Consider the following 16,402-nt stretch of genomic DNA (forward strand, 5'->3'; position numbering starts at 1 on the left):
CATCATTCTTAAAAAAACAAATATTTTTCTTCTGGACATTTAAGAACAAGATATACATTTTAAGAAATAAGCCAAGAAATAAGAAATATAGGTCTCATTTTTTCCCTTATTTATAATAAATAGTATATATCTAGAATAATCCTAGCAAATGAGTAGAATAGCTCAATAACTATATAGGTATAACCATATAAGATTATGATAAGCAAAATTAACTCCAAGACACAGACACAAGAGGTTTTTCTTTGTTGTTGTTGTTCTTAATGTACTATGTGATTTCTTTTTTCTTTTGTGATTTTTTTTCCCCCTGTGGATTATCCCCTGTTGTCACTGCATTTGATTCTGGCTGGGTATTGTATATATGTTTATCTGAATTAGGGAAGGGAAGAGAAACAAAAAAATGGTGAGACAAAGGACAAAAGAGGAACCAAAGCAACAGTGATACTCACAAGAGAATATGTTGGAAATGATCTGTATAACTTGGGAGGGGATCGGGGAGAAGGGAAAGTGGGAGAAAAATGAGAGTGGGGATACAAAGTTCGACAAGAAATGTATTTTTACCTTGCTTATGTAAGTATAACCCCTATGTACATCACCTTACAATAAAATTTAAATTAAAAAAAAAACACATGATAAAATGCTCAACAACATCCTTAGCCATTAGTGAAATACATAGAAAAACACTGATATTCAATCTTACTCAAGTCAGAGTAGCCATCAATAAAAATTAAAAAAAAACAGCAAAAAAAATACACCAAATAAATAAGTAAATGAATAAGTGATAACAATATGTTTTCTATAGAATTCTTACAATATAATAATATATAACAATATATGTGTAATCTTATTTATTTTCTGGTTAACCCTTTGTTGTTTAAGATTTCTTTATAAGGATATGTAGGAAGTACAAAGTGAGATTTCATTGTAATACATACATACATACATATATCTTGAGATTAACTCACTCCTTTATCTCTTTACATGCTCTTCTCCTTCTTAAAACCATTTCCATAGGCTTTATTGTTTTATCTTCACATATGTGTATGTATATATATGTGTGTGTGTGTGTATATATATATATATATATATATATATATACACCCTTATACCCTGTCTCCATTCCCCCACTGATACCTGTCCCCCAACATAGCTTTCCTATTAGAACCCTATTTAATTATTATTAATTATACTCTAATCAGACTGATATTATATGACATGCCTAAGAAAAATAAGGTGTCTTTCTTTGGGTTAGCTTAATAAAATTCACATTTATTAAATTATATTTAATTTAAAAGTACAAATCAGATTTTAACTAGTGCAGAAGTATAGTTGTAAGTGTGTTCCTTGGTATAGCAGCATTGGCATTAACTAACAACTTAGTAGAAATGCAAATTCTCAAGCCCTACTTTATAATTGGAAGCTTTAGGAGTGGAGTCTTGTAACTATCCAACAAACCTCCTAAATTAATTTGATGTACTGAAATATGGTAAGAACTACTGGCATAGAGAAAAGATTTTAAATGGGTTTTAAAGTCAGAAAGACCAGATTAAAATTTCACCTCTACATTTACTAATTAAGGGACTTCAAATACATTTTCTCAGATTACTATAAAATAGGTAAAGTAATAGTTAGTATACAGTTTTCCTAACAAATGTCTAGAGTCAGATGCCTAGGACTCATGTCTATGATACTAGGTACTAAGGAGGCTGAGATTCAGAGGGCCAAGATTCAAGGCCACCCCTGGCAGAAAAGTTCGCTAGATTTCATTTCCAAAACAATCAGGAAAAAAGGCTAGAGGTAGCTCAAGTGGAAGAGCGTCAGCAGAACAAGCAAACTGAGTGGGATGAGGCCCTGACTTCAAATTCCAGTACCACAAGAAAAATAAAAGTGGCTGGGATTTTTTTTAACATCCATCTCACAAAAGATAAGAACAGATCAGTTCCTTTTCCTATATTCTATCAGTATTCTTTGTACTGGCCAGTACTAAAAATATCACAAACATTTGACAATTAGGAGAATGTTTAAAATACCTCTTTAAACTGGATGCCTGTGGCTCATGACTACCTACTCAGGAGGCCGAGATCTGAGGATCAGGGTTCAAAGCCAGCCTGGGCAAAAACATCCCCATGAGACTCTTATCTCCAATTAACCACTCAAAAACCGTGAGTGGTGCTGTGGTCAAGTGGAAGAGCACTCACTAGCCTTGAGCACAAAAAGGCTCAGTGACAGTGCCCAGGCCCTGAGTTCAAGCCCCACAACCTATTAAATAAATAAATAAATAAAATGTATCCTTACATAATCAAACTTTTTAAATCTGTTAGTTTGTACTAGGGATTGGACATGTAAGGGACACATGAAAATATAGTATTTGCATCTATAAGACTGCAATTTCTGAGGGATATGAATATTCCAATCAGCTGCAATAAATCATGAATACTGTATAAGCCATACATATTCATTGATTTAATATCTATCACTTATATGAAAACTTGATCAGGGCATCAGTGGCTTATATCTGAAATTCTAGCTACTCAGGGAGCACTGAAGTTCAATGAGATTTCCATGTCAATTAACAGGTGGGTATGGTGATACTCATCTATCATCTTAGTTATGTGAAAAGCTGAAATCGGGACGATCAAGGTTCCAGGCCTTTCTAGGTAAAGAAGTTTACCTCATCAACAGAAAAAGTTGGATGTGTTGGTATGTTCCAGTTATCCGACTTGTGGCAGGAAACTTAAGTAGGAATTCATAGTCCAGGCTGCCCTGAACAAAAAACAAGACCCTAGCTCAAAAATAACAAGAACAAAAAGTGCTCAAGTGGTAGAGGGCCTGCCTAGCAAGTGCAAAGCCTAAGTTCAAAGTCCTGTACTGTCAAGAAAAGAAAAACAAAGCTATACACTAACAAGGTAATTCGCTTTAAAATAAGATTAGATGGAAAATAAAAGATAAATATGAAATACAATACCACTAAATATGAATAAACAAAGGCAATTAATAGTAGAAAATCTGAACATTAGATTGATGTACTGGGTGACAGAGTCTTAAAAGTATATGTGTCCTTTTAAAATTGTTTACTCTAACCACACTGTTGATTTAAATTAAAATTTGACTACATTCCTACCGGCCAAAGTAACATGGTGCCAGCACTGGAGAGCAGAGGTACGAAGATGGGAGTTTGAGGACAGTTTGGTCTATACAGCAGATCTTGTCTCAAAAAACAAAAAGGAAAAATGAAGAATGCACTCATAAGCCAAAATGTTAATATCCTCGGAAGAAGGCAGCGAGTACATAAAAAGAAGGTAATAATTTAGAAATGAAACCTCTTATCAAGTCCTTTTGGCTTTGAAGGCATTCAATTCCTGGAGGATACTCACCAACTTAACCTCTATGCTTGTGGCACCAGCATCCAAAGAGTTCTCAATGAGTTCTTTCACAACACTGAGCACGGAAGTGATTATCTGAGAACTTGAAAGGAGGCGAACTGTTGCGGCAGGCAACTGTTTCATTCTGGCTTTTAGTAGAGTACTAGAACTGTAAAAATGAGAAGTTAAACCTTCCTGACTAATAAAAAAGATAGCAATAATGATACAACAGCTCACATTTATTTAGCCTTACTATATGCCAGCCTGTATTTTAAGGACATTCATTCAGTGTTATTCAACACCCTCTGAAACAGGTTCCCCATTATCTCCATTTTTATAGATAGCTGAGGCAGAGAAGAAACATGGAAATATATTCAATGTCATTCAGTTATTGAAAGGCAGAGACTTAAATCCAAGCAAGCACTCTGTTGACATGTAATCTAATTACCTAGGAGGTAAAAAAATTATGAAGTAACAAGGAAAATAGTTTTAAAACAAGATTAGATGGAAAAATAAACATAAGATAAAATATACCAGTGAATATAAAGGCAATGATTAGTAGAAAATATGGACATTAAATTGATGTGTTTGACAATGGAATCTTAAAGGTATAAAAAGTAGGTAAATAGATTGGGTCTAATGACCAAAGTGGATTAAAAAATAATACACAATAACATTAGAGGGAGAAAACTATTTACCTAATTTCTCTCCCAAGGTTTATTTGTAATTGTCATTGGACTCTGCAATCCTAGTTTTGATCCAAGTAAAATCCAATCAAGTGTTCCATCTGCCTGCCATAATCCCTCACTCAAACTCTAGATATTCCTCTCAGAATAATCCATTCCTAAATAATACTGTTAAGATCTTTTCCCTCTCTCACAATTGCCTTTTTTTTTTTCTTTTGGAGATGCTGAGTACTAAGCCCAGGACCCAACACTTGTGTTACCATTCTAAAACCAAGACCTCCAGCCCTAGATCATCCTTTATAGCTTCTCTTTGTATAGTGTAATTCCCAGCATTACACAAGAGAATTTCCTTGCCTCCATGACTCTTGACCATTGTACACCTAGTCCACACTAATTAAAATAATGAAGACATCATCAACAAGATCATCATTTATTACATGTGTACTATAGTAAGTTAGACACTATGCTAATCACTTTAAATATGGGAGTGAATTTAATCCTCTAAACATGAAATGGAAGTAGTTTGTAAACATTATTACTATTAAAATTCAAGATATAAAAGAAATGTAAAAGTTGTATCACACACACAAAAGTAAGGACAGGAGGCTATAAGAAAAGGTTTTTAGATGATTGCCTGACTATAATTATCATATTATTTAGCTATCTTGCAAGCTTGATAGCCTACATAACTCACGCCTACAATCCTAATGACTCAAGAGGCTGACATCCAAGAATCCCAGTTTTGAAGGTAGCTCAGGCAGAAAAAATCTGTGAGATTCTTATCTGTAATTAACAAGCAAAGAGTTGGTAGTGGAGGTGTGGCTCAAGTGGTAGAGAGTCAGACTTCAGTGAAAAAGCTGAGCAGGACCCCAACGCCTTGAGTTCAAGCGTTATGTAGCAGCACACACACACACACAAATGAAACTTGTGTAGAGTCAACCTCATGTAAAATGTATTTCTGCAAGGACATCTGCCTTACTCCTCATACTAACACCACTTATGATTAATCATTGTCACCAATGCAGCATGCGGCTTAAATACTCCCACTACATTGTCATTCCATTATAATGTTATTCCAAATGAATATAGTCACTGTTCTTGGTGGGTTTTTGTTTCTTTTTTAATTTAGGTTGACAAAAGTTAACTAAATGATTAAGTAACTGAATCTAGGTACCAATCACAAGTTAGGGATTTTTCTTTTGGCCAGTAATAGTGTTTGAACTCAGGACCTTCAACTTGTAGGCAAGTGTTCTACCACCTGTGGCCATACCTTCAGCCCTTTTATACTAGTTATTTTTGAGGTAAGAGCTCATGTTTTTGTCCAGGTTGACCTTCTTACTTATTCTTTCCTTTGTTCTAATATGTCCAGATTTTTTTTTGTTAAGATGTAGTCTCCCTAACTTTTTGCTCATACTGGCCTTGAACCACCAACATCTTCCTGACCCTGGCTTCACAACAGCTGAGATTACAGACATGAATCAGGTTAGAGATTTTTACCTCATATGTATTCCCTTAATGTCTATATCAAGTATGCCTTCATCTAACTCACAAATCACTAAAGACAAATAAACTTTTGGAATTCTAGAAAATAATGTATCCTAAAAAGATTTCTTCTTTGGTGGACTTGAAGCTGTTCTATGGTTATTTTATCAACTAAAGACTTAAACTATGCAGTACTTTGTGCATTCTCAACTTTAAAAGTTTTTTTTATTATGGGTTATATAAAATCTACCATTGTATAAGTGAAAATCAAGACTTTATGTAGTAATAGTTAAGAAATTTATCACACACACACACACAGATTCCTCACAAACACATAGTTGGTGAATCATACTATGGTAATAATTTAAGAATAACAGCAATTGTACCACCATGAATGTAATCTAAGATCTACAGTTGAGGATAACCACACTGCCATCACCTTGGGATGTAGATGACAGTCATGTGACCGACACTAAGTTAACAGCTTCATCTACACACTATTAGACATCTATGCTTTGAAGAGTTAAGTCTTTTTAAACCATTGAGCTCTTTTGGAGTAAGACTATGTAGATCACTCTTAATCTTTACCAGTCAAATCTTAAATATGTCAGATAACTAATTATCCACTATATTAATCTGCTTAAAACACCAGTCTAATTATGTATTTTCCCAAAGAAAAGATGGTCGAATCTCTGTGCTGGCATCTGAGGTTCCTAGTTGTTGATACACCAAACAAAATCACTCCGCTGGCAACTGCTTTCACTACAAAACTTTTAAGTCCAAACAAACAATTTAAAAGCCCCACAGAATCTAGTATGGAGATTTCATATGAAAGCTTACAGGGAAGGGTCATTTGCCTTAATGACTAAAAGCGTTTTGGAAAACAAATACTAGCTTGACAACATGTAACTCTTTTTTTTCTGGACTCCTTTGCCCTCCTAAAAATAGGAGGAAAACACTCTAGACACATTCTTAGTTTAACATGACTAGTTATATGCTCATGTGATAATCTGACCTTATGGAATCTAGTTCTAAACAAATCAGTACAAAAAAAAAAAAAAAAAAGTGACTTTTAGCTGGTGGCTCACGCCTGTAATCCTAGCTACTCAGGAAGCTAAGATCTGAGGATCTTGGTTCAAAGCCAGCCTGGGCAGGAAAAGTCCATGAGACTTTCATCTCCAATAAACCACCAGAAAACTGGAAGTGGCGCTGTGGCTCAAGTGGTAGCGCACTTGCCTTGAGCAGAAGAACTGAGGGACAGCCCGCAGGCCCATAGTTCAAGCCCCACAACAGACCACAAAAAAAAGAAGTGACTTTTCTATTTTTTTTTTTGCACAGACAACCTTAGAAAGACTCACATAAAGTAAAAGTGAGTAACGAAGCAGACTATGGAGTAAAGGCAATGTAACGATCAGAAGGTTTTAAGACATGTATTTATAGAAAGAAGCCAATTTACTGTGTTCTAAAGGTGTTAACTGATCACAATTTATAAATATAACTATGTATTGCTATACACAAAACAAATTGAAAAACCTAACAGAGCAGAGGATAAAACAATGGGCTAAGGGTCAACTTTATTACTGAAGCAAATCATATAAATCCTTTTATTAAAAAAAAAATCCTTCTGAACACAGTGGAATCAAGATACTTCTCAATAACAAAGCATACCAGAAATTACTCAAATACATGGAAATTGAACAACACACTTCTAAGTACACCTGGGTAACAGAAGAAATTAGAGAAATTAAAAAGTTCCTACAATTTAATGAAAATGAAGACACATCACAAAGAAACTTGTGGGACACAGTAAAAGCAGTCCTGAGGGGCAAATTTATCACCCTCAGTGCTTACATCAAGAGACAGACCAAGTAAATAATCTCATGTTGCAATTAAAACAGCTAGAAAAACATGAAAAAAATGGAACCTAAAGTTACTAGACGGAGCCAGATAATCAAATTAAGAAAAGAAATTAATGAGATAGAGAATAGGAAAATTATAAATTAAAATAAAACAAAAAGCTGGTTCTTTGAAAAAATAAATAAAATTGATAGACTTTGGCAAGATTAATTAAGAAAAGAAGAGAGAAAACCCAAATTAACAAGATCAGGGATGCCATGGGAAAAATCATACGCACCCATCATATCCAAACAATTATAAAGAACTACTTTCAAAAGTTGCACTCTCTAAAGAAAGAAAACCTAGCAGAAATGGATGCATTTTTAGAGAAATACAAGTTGCCAAAACTGAGCAACGAAGAAGTAAATCAATTAAATAAGCCAATATTTTACAACAAGATACAGGAAGCAATCAGAAGTTTTCCTACAAGGCAAAGCCCAGGACCAGATGGATTCACAACAGAATTCTCTAAGACTTTTAAAGAAGAGCTAATACCCATACTCCTCAAGCTCTTCAGAGAAGTAGAGAAGGAGGGAGCTATCCCAAACTCATTCTATGATACCACTATCACACTCATCCCCAAACCAGGCAAAGACCCAACCAAAAAAGAGAACTACAGACCAATCTCCTTGATGAACACAGATGCAAAGATTCTTAACAAAATTCTAGCCAACAGAATCCAGAAACACATTAAAAAAAAAAAAAAATACAGGGGCTGGGAAGGTGGCTCAGTGGTAGAGCGCTTGCCTTGCATTCATGAGGCCCTGGGTTCAATTCCTCAGCATCACATAAGCAAAAAGAAAAAAAGCCAGAAGTGGTGCTGTGGCTCAAGTGGTAGAGCACTCGCCTTGAGCTGAAGAGCTGAGGGACAGCGCCCAGGCCCAGAGGTCAGGCCCCACGACCGGACCCCCCCACCCAAAAAATACACTACAACCAGGTAGGCTTCATACCAGAGATGCAGGGATGGTTTAACATATGTAAATCAATAAATACAATCAAACACATCAACAAGAGCCAAGGTCAAGAATCACATGATTATCTCATCTGATGCAGAAAAGGCTTTTGATAAAATACAACATTCATTCATGTTAAAAGCTCTGGAGAAAATAGGAATAGAAGGAACAATCCTTAAAACAATAAAAGCCATATACAGCAGACCAATAGCCAATATTATACTTAGTGGGGAAAAACTACAACCAATTCTCCTAAAATCAGGAACAAGGCAAGGATACCCATTGTCTCCACTCCTCTTCAATATAGTCCTGGAACCCTTAGCCAGGGCAATAGGCAGGAAAAAGATATTAAAGGGATCCGCATAGGGAAAGAAGAAGTTAAACTATCCCTTTTTGCAGATGACATGATACTATAGCTTCATGATCCCAAAACCTCCATCCCCAAACTCTTAGAAATTATAAATCACTTTGGCAAAGTAGCAGGATACAAAATCAACCCACAAAAATCAGTCGCCTTCCTGTACACTGACAATGTACAAGCAGAGAGGGAAATAAAGGAAGCAACCTCATTCACAATAAGCCCCCCCAAAATAAAATATTTAGGAATTAACCTAACCAAAGATGTAAAAGAACTATATAATGAAAACTATAAAAACTTAAAGAAACTACAGAAGACACCAGGAAATGGAAAGACTTTCCATGCTCTTGGATAGGCAGACATAATATAATGAAAATGGCCATATTCCAAAATTAATATACAAATTCAATGCAATTCTTATGAAAATCCCAATGACATACATTTCTGAAATATGGAAAACAGTCCAAAAATTCATATGGAACAACAAAAGATCTAGAATAGCTAAAACAATTCTAGGCAAAAAAGACAACATGGGAGGGATCTCGTTGCCAGACTTCAAACTCTACTTTAGAGCCATAATAACACAGACAGCATGGTACTGGCACAAAAACAGACCTGAAGACCAATGGAATAGAAGATACAGAAATAAAACCACATGCCTACAGTCAGCTGATATTTGACAAAGGAGCCAAAGACATACAGTGGAAGAAAAAACCTCTTCAACTACTGGTGCTGGGAAAACTGGGCAGCCACATGCAGAAAACTAAAAGTGGACCCCAGCCTATCACCATGCACCGACATCAACTCAAAATGGATTAAAGATCTTAACATCAAACCTGAAACTCTGAAACTACTGCAGGACTGGGTAGGAGAGGCCCTTGAACTTATAAGCACAGGCAGGAACTTCCTGAACAGAGTCCCAGCATCACAACAAATTGGAGAGACACTTGACAAATGGGATACCTTAAAATAAAAAGTTTCTGCACAGCTAAAGCTATAGCAACCAAGCTAGAAAGACAACCAACTAACTAGGAAAAAATATTTACCAGCAATATATCAGACAAGGGGTTAATATCCAGTATATACAGGAAACTCAAGAAACGAATCCCTCTCAAACCTAACAAACCCATTATTAAATGGGCAAGGGAACAAAGTAGACTTCTCAAAAGAGATAAAAATGGCAAAGAAACGCATGAGGAAATGCTCACCATCCCTGGTTGTAAAGGAAATGCAAATAACAACAACCCTGAGATACCACCTTAACGGTCAGAATGGCCCACATCCTAAAGTCAGCCAAGGACAAATGCTAGAGGGGATGCGGAGAAAGAGGACCCCTATTACACTGCTGGTGGGAATGTACACTTATACAACCACTTTGGAAAGTAGTCTGGAGGGTCCTCAGAAAGCTAAATATTGACCTCCCTTATGACCCAGTCATACCACTTCTAGGCATCTATCCTGAACAACAGGAACCAGTATACAAAGACACATGCACCTCCATGTTTATTGCAGCACTGTTCACAATAGCCAGGATATGGAAACAACCCAGATGTCCCACCACAGATGAATGGATCCAAAAATTGTGGTACCTACACAATGGAATATTTCAGCCATTAGAAAGGACAAAATAATGAGCATTTGCAGGGAAATGGATGGAGCTAGAAGAAATCATGTTGAGCGAGGTAAGCCAAGAGCAAAGAGACAAACGCACATGGTCTCCCTGATAAGTGGGTGTTAAATCCAAAATGTAAAGTGATACAACAAAATTAACAAGACTTAAGAAACAAAGGACTTCCACTCATCTGGTCGAATCAATACCAAATAACCCCATATATTAATATATTAATCCATATATGGTATATATGTGCATGCTGGAGGGAAACCAGGATGACATAAAACTAGAGGGAATCACAGAAAAACATACAAAAGCAGGACCCATCAGCTGCACTTGACATTGATCAAAATGAACTAAGCAACTCAATGGTAGCGATGGCAGGGAGGGATCAAGTGGGAAAGAGTGAAAAGCTGATGCTATGCAAAACAAAAGAAATGTACACCCAATGTGGAAGAAATAACTGTATTGCAAAGCTCATACAACTCATAAATGTTATAGACCACCATAGATAATTCGCCCCACAAAAATTAGAATGTTTGTGACTTTAGCATTACTATCCCACAATACTGTGAAATTTGGGAAATTATGTAATCACTTAATCACAATAAAGAATTTGAAAAAAAAATCCTTAAGCCTGGCATTAATGGCTCACAACTATAAGTCCTAACTACTCAGGAGGCTGAGATTAGAAGACTATGGTTTGAAGCCAGCCCAAGCAGAAGAGTCCGAGACTCTATCTCCCAATTAACCAATGAAATGCAGATTGGGAATCTGATTCAAGTAGTATAATGCTAGCAAGATGATCAAAAGTGTGAGGCTGAGTTCAAGCCCTTTTACTGGCACACACGCACATGTGCACACACAAAATCACTATCTGAAAAAAATGGAACTAATACTTCACTGATTTATTGTAAGAATAAAATTAAATAGCATTTAAGTAAGAGCTAAGTGTGGTAGAACATACCTGTAAACACCACAATCAGGAGACTGAGGCAGGCGTTCAAGACCAGCCTTGAACAGTGAGACCTTGTTGTAAAACAAGGAAATAATATATGAAATATTGTTTCTATAAAAGGGCTTAAAATTGTGCCATTCAATAGTAAGAAATTATATAAACTGCAGAAGTAAGGAACCCTATTGTTCCCTTGCATAGCTAGAATAACTGGTATATTCTCCCATGTCCAATGTTTTTGTAGTTGAGATGGGCTCTCCCTAACTAACCTTTTGTCTGTGCTTGCCTTAAATCATTACCTTTTTGATCCTGGCCTCAAAATTATAGGAATTATAGTTGTGAACCACTATGTCCAACTTAACATGTTTTTCAAGAAAGAATCTCTTTTTGTAATGCAGGTGGGCCTCAAACTTGTGATCCTCTGCCTCCTCCTGCTCTCAATTACTTGGATTACAAGCCTACACCATCACATTCAGCCTCTTTTTAATCTTCTTTAAATTTGACTATTACATTTAAAATGCTATATGTGGCTTACATTATACTTTTATTAGAATATTAAACATAGTAGTGATAAAAAGGCATGCTCTAAAAAAAACCCACATTCCTTGGGTTTTAATTGAGCTCTCAAACTATTACTAACATAATACTGTGAAAATTAAGCTCTCTAAAAATCACCCAATCTATAAAGTGGTTAAAATATTATATGGTTGTAGCACGAAATAGAACAATTCTATAGAATGTAGTATAGTACTTGGCAGGAAAATGCTAAAAGAATCTGGGATACTTGGAACTAACTGCACATCTCTCAAACTCCTAAATGAACAATTCTACTTTCCAGTTCTAAAGTGGGTAACTCTTTAAACTTGTATTCAAGAGGTCTTTTACCTTAGTTTGAGAATCTTAAGAAAATGCCTTATGGAAAAGTTTGGGATAAACCCAGTCTTAATTCACCTTTTATTTATTTGGTCATTTCTTCCTAATTTCATCATTTTTGTTTATTTTTCTACAATGTCTTTAAGTCTTTTTTTCCCCATCATTTCATTCTAAACTTCTCCATTCTTGTTAATGACTCAGAGATCATGATAATTAATAGAACGAAGTGCACCACGTCTTACCTATGCCATCTTAGTGTGCCCTCTGGTTTCATAAAATGTCTTTTTCTCTACCCAAACTCTTCTTTCAATGTCATGTCAATGTCTCTTTTCTCTTAATCAACTGCTATGAAAAGTTGTGTCCTTCCAAAATTTATGTTGAAATCCTAACTCTACAAGTGAACTTATTGGGAGATACAGGCCTAGGCCTTCTGGGAAATAATTAGGCTCATTAAATCATAAACTCCCTCATGACTGGTATCTATATCCTTACACGAGGAACCTGAGGCTATTTTGCTCCTTTTGAGAACACATAAAGAAGGTGCCATTCACAAGCTATCCCTGGTGCCATCTGCAGAATCTGTCTGGATGTCAGACTTCATATCCTCCATTACCATGAGAAGTTTCTGTTGTTTCTAAGTTTTACAGTACACAGTAGCCTGAACCAAGAAAGGCATCAATGCTTTCACCTTCCTGTTTTTGGCACAATTCCTCCACAAGCACTTTGACCATAAATCAAAAAGCAAACAAAAAATCTTTGACCCTTTTCTGTGAATCAGAAATTCACATCTTTCTTATGAGGCCAAACTTAGTAAGTATACAGTATCTACTGTCACCACCTCATTTCTAAAACCCTTGAAAATTAGCTTGTAACTACTGCTAAGATTAAGAGTCCATTCGTTTTAGTTTACCCATGATCTCGTAAGTCACTGAATTCTTTTCTCAAGATCCATGCTTTTTGGCCTCCCCAAAACCTGTGAATACTGATGACACCAGTTAATTCCATCTGTACATCCTCTGATCTCACTGTGTTTTCTTAGATCTCGTCCCAGAAAATGTTACCATTTTGTAACTCCTCTTCCCTTTTTAGGTATGCTACAACCCAAACCTCATATCCCCAAAAGTGATGTCTCTACCCATCACTATCATCACTATCACCTCAAATAAGTATCTGTAAAACAGACCTTACCATACTGCCTTGCCCCATTCATTCCACTTCATTTAACTTGGCTATGTCTCCTCAATAATGCACCATTATTTATCCCAAGATTAAAAAAACCTACACCTTCCTTTATTAGAAATACCTATTTGTGCCCCCATTTCTTCTTAGTGCAATGCCATTCCAGATCTAGTTCAAATTTCATCTGCAAAACAATCCTTTCTGATTACTCAAAATGGAAGATCTTTCTCCCTATCCTTCTAAAGTACTTGGCTTACATCACTCTGGGGCGACTTATCACACCCATCTATTGAACTATACAACTTCTGGAACCCAGAACTTACAGATGTACTGAGCCATTCAAAATAATTTTATCAGTATTTTTTCTTGTATATTAAAAAGAGCATTCTCTTGGGTTGGGAAGGTGGCTCAGTGGTAGAGCGCTTGCCTTGCATGCCTGAAGCCCTGGGTTCGATTCCTCGGCACCATATAAGCAAAAAGAAAAAAGCCGGAAGTGGCGCTGTGGCTCAAGTGGTAAGAGCGCTAGCCTTGAGCTGAAGAGCTGAGGGACAGTGCCCAGGCCCAGAGTTCAGGCCCCATGACTGGACCCCAAAAAAAAAAAAAAAAAAAGAAGAGCATTCTCCTTCCCAGTTAACATTGCCTCAACTTCTTTCCTTTGTATGCTTAATTTCAAACTAGTTTATCATCCCTTTAACCAATTATACCCTCTACAACTTTTTTTCTGGATTATAATCTCTTACTGATCTTCTGAATAGGTATTTCTAAATTTAGATGACCTGCAGTCAACCTAGATTTTTACTGCTCCAAACTGACCTCAAAGTCTTTCTCTAACTCTTTTTTCATGTATTTGTTTGATAAAATAGCTTAAGGTGTCAGGGGCATACACCTTTGATCCTAGCTACTCAGGAAACAGAGCAGAAGGACTGAAGCTTGGGGTCAGCCCTGGGAGACCTGTCCAAGAGATCCAATCTCAGAAATAACCAGAAAAAAGCAGGCTGGTGACATGGCTCAAGTGGTACAATGCCACCCTTGAAGTCTGAGGCTGGGGTAATGTCAAAAAGTAAATTTAAGGGGCTGGGAAGGTGGCTCAGTGGTAGAGTGCTTGCCTTGCATGCATGAGGCCCTGGGTTCAATTACTCAGCATCACATAAGCAGAAAAAGCCAGAAGAGGGGCTGAAGCTCAAGTGGTGGAGCACTAGTCTACAGCTGAAGAGCTGAGGGAAAGCACCCAGGCCCAGAGTTCAGCCCCCACAACTGACAAAAAAAAGTAAATTTAAAAAGGAATAGATAAGAGGCTGGGAATGTAGCTTGGTAGTAGAGTGCCTAGTAACTGTGAAGCCCTGAGTTCAATTCCTTAGTTCCACATGACCAGAAAAAGCTGGAGGTTGTAGAGTGCTAACCTTGAGCAAAAGAAGCTCAGGGACTGTGCCCAGGCCCTGAGTTCAAGCCCCAGGACTGGCAAAAAAATAAAAATGAAAACAGGTAAGAACTGTATCTACATAATCTTTCTAACTCCTCTCAACACTTCCATGTATACTCTCATTCCTCTACCACAAAGACTTGATAACTTGCTCCAGATCATATAAAACTATTAGGTGGCAGATGCACTTGTTGACATGTTTGACACCAAATGTTCTACCCTTGAATACTTTCTATCCAGACACCCAAAACAAATTTAGAAGCCTTGAATACATTATAGACATTCTCATGCTCTATATTTATCTATCCTACTTCCTAAATATTTATTAAATTAGTAATTTCTTCTGGGTACTGCCTTCCCTTCCCCACTTAACATTTCTCTTAACATGGTGTTTCTCTTTCCTTAAGAATGTAACTCCTATTTCCCCAGATTTAGTGCAGTATCAGTTCTTAAGGAAACTTTTCTTCCTTGTTCTAATAGGGAGGCCTTCCCCCACCTTTAAACCCCAATAATTAGGTTTTGTACTGTCACTGTATACTGCATCTCCTTATTTTGAATCCAAAGTCATTACATACTTTTCTATTTTGTCTTCTTCCTCTTGACTTGTATTAATCACATATTCCTGAAATGTATTCAGTACTCCTCTTTTGAAAAGTAGAAGATGCCAGGCTTACATAAGTCACAGCATCGAATGACTGAGAATGTCCGAGAATGTCCGGATAGTCAGTCTTCCATATTTGCTGAGAAGGAAATGGAACACTCTGCAAATGTGGTGATGGTTGGGAAGGTCAGGTAAAGACAACAAACAGGCATACCTAAAACAGAAGCAGTGATGATAATAGCAAAGATACAAAAGAACAATTTGAAGGACAGAATAAATCTAACCTAAATGTTTTCACAGGGCAGAAATGTATTTACACACATCCAGAATTTTCTTCAATCAACTGAAATGTTTTTGGAAGTTATTTCAGAAAAAAAAAAAAAAGGAAGGAAAAGAAAAAGGTCACAAACTTGATACACGGACAAAGGTAAAGAAAATTTGATTTAAAACATGATTTTAAATCTAACCGAGTCCTTTCCTCTCCACCCTCGGCGCTGGCTATCCACAGTTCCCAAGGATGCAATACAGGTAAACTGCCTTTGAATAGGGATTAATGCAAAAACGTGCCGGCGAAAGCCGTCACGAACGTCTGTCCGATCACGCGGGGTACAGGCCACCCCCTCTCTCAAGACAAACTGCGGCTGCTGTGGGCTGAGTTTTCTACTGGAAAAGCCCTTTAATCCTGCACCGCAGGCCAAGCCTAGACCAGCTGGGAAAACGCCCTCCACACGTGCGCGTCCGGCTCCATCCGCCTCCCGCCCCCGACAAGGGGCCCGCCGAGGCGCGCGGACGCCCGCGCTAGAGCCCGCCAGAGGTCGAGGGGCGGGGGAGTGCCAAGCCTCCACGAAGAGAAGGCTGAAAACCCGTTAGTCACAAGACACTACCTTCTTGCTCGCGCGAGGTAGATAGTTATCACCCGCCGGAGGTGAACAGCCGCCCCGGAGCCCACAGCAAGCCTCGCGGGACGCCCCTTTCATTTCAAACGCGCACGCGCGCCCGCGCCCGCGCCCGCGGGAGGGGGCGCGCAC

General features: G+C 37.4%; 1 protein-coding gene across 9 annotated transcripts in view; it reads right to left on the reverse strand.

Annotated features, from left to right (window-relative positions):
• Positions 1–16,361, reverse strand: part of Pms1 (PMS1 homolog 1, mismatch repair system component) — an 86,167-nt gene extending 69,806 nt beyond the window's left edge. For 6 of the 9 annotated variants that reach the window (XM_042688363.1, XM_042688362.1, XM_042688365.1 and 3 more), the window contains exons 1-3: positions 16,259–16,361; positions 15,448–15,588; positions 3,372–3,528 (exon numbers count right to left, since the gene is read on the reverse strand). In XM_042688363.1, coding sequence (XP_042544297.1) covers positions 3,372–3,503 — 132 coding nt within the window. In that variant the 5' untranslated portion in view covers positions 3,504–3,528; positions 15,448–15,588; positions 16,259–16,361. Of the gene's footprint in view, positions 1–3,371; positions 3,529–15,348; positions 15,416–15,447; positions 15,589–16,258 lie in introns of those variants that run through there. The other 3 variants (XM_042688360.1, XM_042688359.1, XM_042688361.1) reach the window with 3 other exon arrangements.
• Positions 16,362–16,402: the final 41 nt, after the last annotated feature.

This window comes from Dipodomys spectabilis, unplaced genomic scaffold (assembly GCF_019054845.1).
Source record: "Dipodomys spectabilis isolate Male_0828 unplaced genomic scaffold, ASM1905484v1 ptg000115l, whole genome shotgun sequence".
Taxonomy (NCBI): domain Eukaryota; kingdom Metazoa; phylum Chordata; class Mammalia; order Rodentia; family Heteromyidae; genus Dipodomys; species Dipodomys spectabilis.